At 42.7% G+C, this 3,670-nt stretch overlaps 1 protein-coding gene across 3 annotated transcripts; it reads left to right on the top strand.

Annotated features, from left to right (window-relative positions):
• The first annotated feature begins 1,430 nt into the window (after window positions 1-1,430).
• Window positions 1,431-3,034, top strand: LOC128011575 (putative nuclease HARBI1). Of its 3 annotated transcripts, none has more exons than XM_052594131.1 (3): window positions 1,431-2,150; window positions 2,230-2,594; window positions 2,679-3,034. In XM_052594131.1, exons 1-2 carry the CDS (start codon window positions 1,475-1,477, stop codon window positions 2,589-2,591), a joined length of 1,038 nt encoding a protein of 345 aa, XP_052450091.1. In that variant the 5' UTR covers window positions 1,431-1,474; the 3' UTR covers window positions 2,592-2,594; window positions 2,679-3,034. The 3 variants fall into 3 exon arrangements, with proteins under 3 accessions (XP_052450091.1, XP_052450090.1, XP_052450089.1); XM_052594130.1 differs by having other exon boundaries at window positions 2,735-3,033; XM_052594129.1 differs by having other exon boundaries at window positions 2,230-3,030.
• The last annotated feature ends 636 nt before the right edge of the window (window positions 3,035-3,670 follow it).

Here is a 3,670-nt window from a genome sequence, read left to right as displayed (position 1 = left end):
AAAAAGCAGTATTTTGTGATAGAAGTGATGGTTCTTCCATACTTGTAACAAGAAATAGAATTTACAATTTTGGCTATATGAAGTTTACACAGAACTAAATAATGATCTGAGATATCATCACTTGGCTGAATAATTTCAACACTATCAACATCAATTCCATGTGACAGTATTAAATCTAGAGTATGATTTCGACAATGAGTAGGTCCTGAAACATGTTGTCTAACAGCAATAGAGTTCAGAATGTCTATAAATGCTGATCCCAGTGCATCTTTTTCATTATCGACATGGATATTAAAATCACCAACTATTAAAACTTTATCTGCAGCCAGAACTAACTCGGATGTAAAATCACCAAACTCTTTAATAAAGTCTGTATGGTGGCCTGGTGGCCTGGTGGCCTGGTGGCCTGTATACAGTAGCCAGTACAAACATAACAGGGGATTTATCATTAACATTTGTTTCTCTGGATAATGTTATAGGTAGCACCATTACTTCAAACGAGTTATACTTGAAGCCTGCCCTCTGAGAAATCCTGAAAACGTTGTTATTAATTGAAGCAACTCCTCCCCCTTTGCCTTTTAGACGTGGCTCGTGTTTATAACAGTAATCTTGGGGGGTGGACTCATTTAAAATAATGTAATCATCAGGTTTTAGCCAGGTTTCTGTCAAACAGAGCACATCTATATTATGATCAGTGATCATATTATTTACAAAAAGTGTTTTCGTAGAAATGGATATGATATTCACTAAGCCAAGCCTTATCATTTGTTTATCCATATTGCATTTGTTTTTTATTTGTTGAATCTCATTTAAATTGTTAACCTTAACTTGGTTTGGATGTTTTTTGTATTTTCTAGTTAGGGGAACAGACACAGTCTATAGTGTGATATCTAGGTGAAAGAGTCTCTATGTGCTGAGAATTAACTGACCTCTGTGACGGGAGGCAGCTAGCAGACGGTCGGTTTAGCCAGTCTGTCTGCTTCCTGACCTGGGCCCCAGTTAGTCAAGTATAAACTCTAAGACTATTTGCCATATTTCTAGAGAGAAGAGTGGCGCCACCCCAGGATGGATGAAGCCCCTCTCTTTTGAAAAGGTCAGGGGTCTCATGTATCAACCTTGCGTACGCACAAAAACTTTGCGTACGCCAGCTTTCACGCTCACGGTCGGATGTACTAACAGTGAAATTAACGCAAGAATGTGCGTTCCTCCAAGCCAATTTCATGTCTGGCGTACGTTCATTTCTCATTGTTTTTGTCCGTTGGCGACTCTTACAGGCAATAAAGTGAAGTTGCAAACATTACACAACAAATTGTTCTACAAGTCTCGCACCACCACCTGTGGGAAGCATTGCAATTAATTTGCAATTTATAAAATAATTGACATATATTGTCACACGAGCCTTTTTATAATTATATAAATTATGCAATTAAATAAGAACATATAAAAGCATAACGGTTGAAACAACCCTTAGTCTATGGCAATGGCAGCGTTGGCCTTATTAGAGGACATTGCTAATGGCAGAATCAGAAGAGAACGAGTTTTTAGGGACCACAATGATTTTCTGGCCCAGGATGATGACTGGCTTATCAGCCGTTTCAGATTTCCAAGGGCTGTCCTCTTGGAGCTCTGTGCTGAGTTGGGTCCGAATCTAGAGAGAGAGACAATGAGGAGCCACGCAATACCCGTTCCCTTGCAGGTGCTGACAACACTTGGTTTCCTGGCAACTGGTTCTTTCCAAAGGGAACTGGCAGACCGCTCAGGAATAAGCCAGTCGTCTTTGAGCCGGGCAATGCCAGTGGTATGGGACGGGATCATCCGCATGTCTGCCAGGTATATCAGGTTCCCATATGATGCATTTGACCAGCCAAACATTAAAATGCAATTTGCAGCGATAGCCGGTTTTCCTAATGTTATCGGAGCGATCGACTGCACACACATTGCTATAAAGGCGCCATCTGAAGAAGAATTTGCATATGTGAATCGGAAACATTTCCATTCAATAAATGTGCAGATAATATGTGATGCACAAATGCGCCTAACAAATATTGTGGCAAGGTGGCCTGGGTCAACCCATGATTCATACATCCTTACAAACAGCATGGTTGGGATGAGGCTCCAAGCTGGCAGGGTGCGTGATGGGTGGCTTCTTGGTAAGTGCCTTTAAAGTTATGATCCTATCTAATTGTAATTTTTTTTTTTTTTGCATATAATTATTAATTAACCCTTCAGGAGACCGCGGTTATCCACTAAAGACGTGGCTTTTAACCCCCCTCACCAACCCACAAACTGACCGAGAGCGCAGATACAATAATGCCCATTCTCGCACTCGTTCAGTTGTAGAGCGGGCGATTGGGCAGCTGAAATGTCGGTGGCGCTGCCTTGACAGGACTAGGGGGATGTTGTTATACCGCCCTGACAAGGTGTGCCGCATTGTGCTGGCCTGTGGTGTGCTGCACAATGTCGCGCATAGGCATGGCATACCACTTGGTGAGGTGGCAGCACCGCCAGATGACCCCGACCCAGGACCAATTTATGTGCAGCCCAACCAACAAGCCGTTCATGCCCGCCAACATGTGATTGCGACAATATAAATGGTAATCAGAGACAAAAGTTCACTTTTTGACCAATTCCTTTAATGAGTGGCTTATGTCTGTGAGTGCGTCAGTGATATTTTTCAGGTGACTGTTAATTTCCCCGATGGCCATAATGATTTGCTGTTGTGACTCCAAAACAGCATGTGTCAAGACGCGACCAGACGGACGGGCGTCAGCACTGGGGAGAGCACTGGAAACGCTGGGCACAGTGGGCGCTGGCTGCTCAGGAGGGGCGGACTCCGAGTGCCCCTCCTGGGAAGTGGATGTTTCGGCTGTTGCGCCATATGGGTCTAAATAAAAATGCAAATGTTAACTGTAATTTAAGTACGTTCCATTTTTAAGGGGCACACACATTTGCAATAAATGAAATGGATCCGTAAAATCTCTGGTGTATACTTTTGGTTCGCTACACTGAATGCATTTGACAATGAAATATAGGTACGCTATATGTACCAAAGTAAAAACAAACGAGAAATTGGTTACGTTCGTCGCAATCCTGTAAATCGGAGTCTCCCACAGCAGAAGATACTACTCCAGAGAGTAAAGTGTCACCCATAATTGAGGCAACTCTCTGCTCAAAGGGTGTAAGTTCATCGACCCCTTTACCACTGCCTGTCCTGCCCACACTTTGTCGGTGCGCAGCAGTTCTCCGTTTAACGTCCACCTTTATATCAGACCATTTCTTTTTAAGCTCATTTACAGTGCGACTTTCAGATCCCACTGCATTGACGGCTTCAGCCAAACTCTCCCACTCATATTTTTTCCTTTTGTTATTAATTCCAGAGGACAACGTTCCAAATAAAATATGTTTTCTAGTCTCTACCTCCGATAGTAGCACCTCCAATTCACTTTCAGTAAAGTTTCGTTTCTTGCCGCTTGCCTTAGCCATTTTCTTACTGCTATCTTTTGCCAAAGTGGACTCATTACCATATTTAAATTGATTTAATTAGGGGAGGAGACTGGGTGGGGCGTTGTGCTCGTGCATGTGCGCTCAATTTTACGTTAATTGGGATGTACAAAGAGAATATGCGTGGAATCCTTCGTACGCAGAGATTCATACATCTGTTTTTTTTTGT

This window comes from Carassius gibelio, chromosome B23 (genome assembly GCF_023724105.1).
Source record: "Carassius gibelio isolate Cgi1373 ecotype wild population from Czech Republic chromosome B23, carGib1.2-hapl.c, whole genome shotgun sequence".
NCBI classification, from domain to species: domain Eukaryota; kingdom Metazoa; phylum Chordata; class Actinopteri; order Cypriniformes; family Cyprinidae; genus Carassius; species Carassius gibelio.
The sequence above is the reverse complement of the archived record's forward strand: the minus strand, read 5'-3'. Positions and strand labels throughout refer to the sequence as shown.

Excerpts from the sequence above, each read along its gene's own strand:
- LOC128011575 (XM_052594131.1), top strand. The coding sequence starts at position 1,475 with ATGGCAATGGCAGCGTTGGCCTTATTAGAGGACATTGCTAATGGCAGA. Across the intron at positions 2,151-2,229 it reads GCGTGATGGGTGGCTTCTTG|GAGACCGCGGTTATCCACTA; the intron begins GTAAGTGCCTTT and ends TTAACCCTTCAG.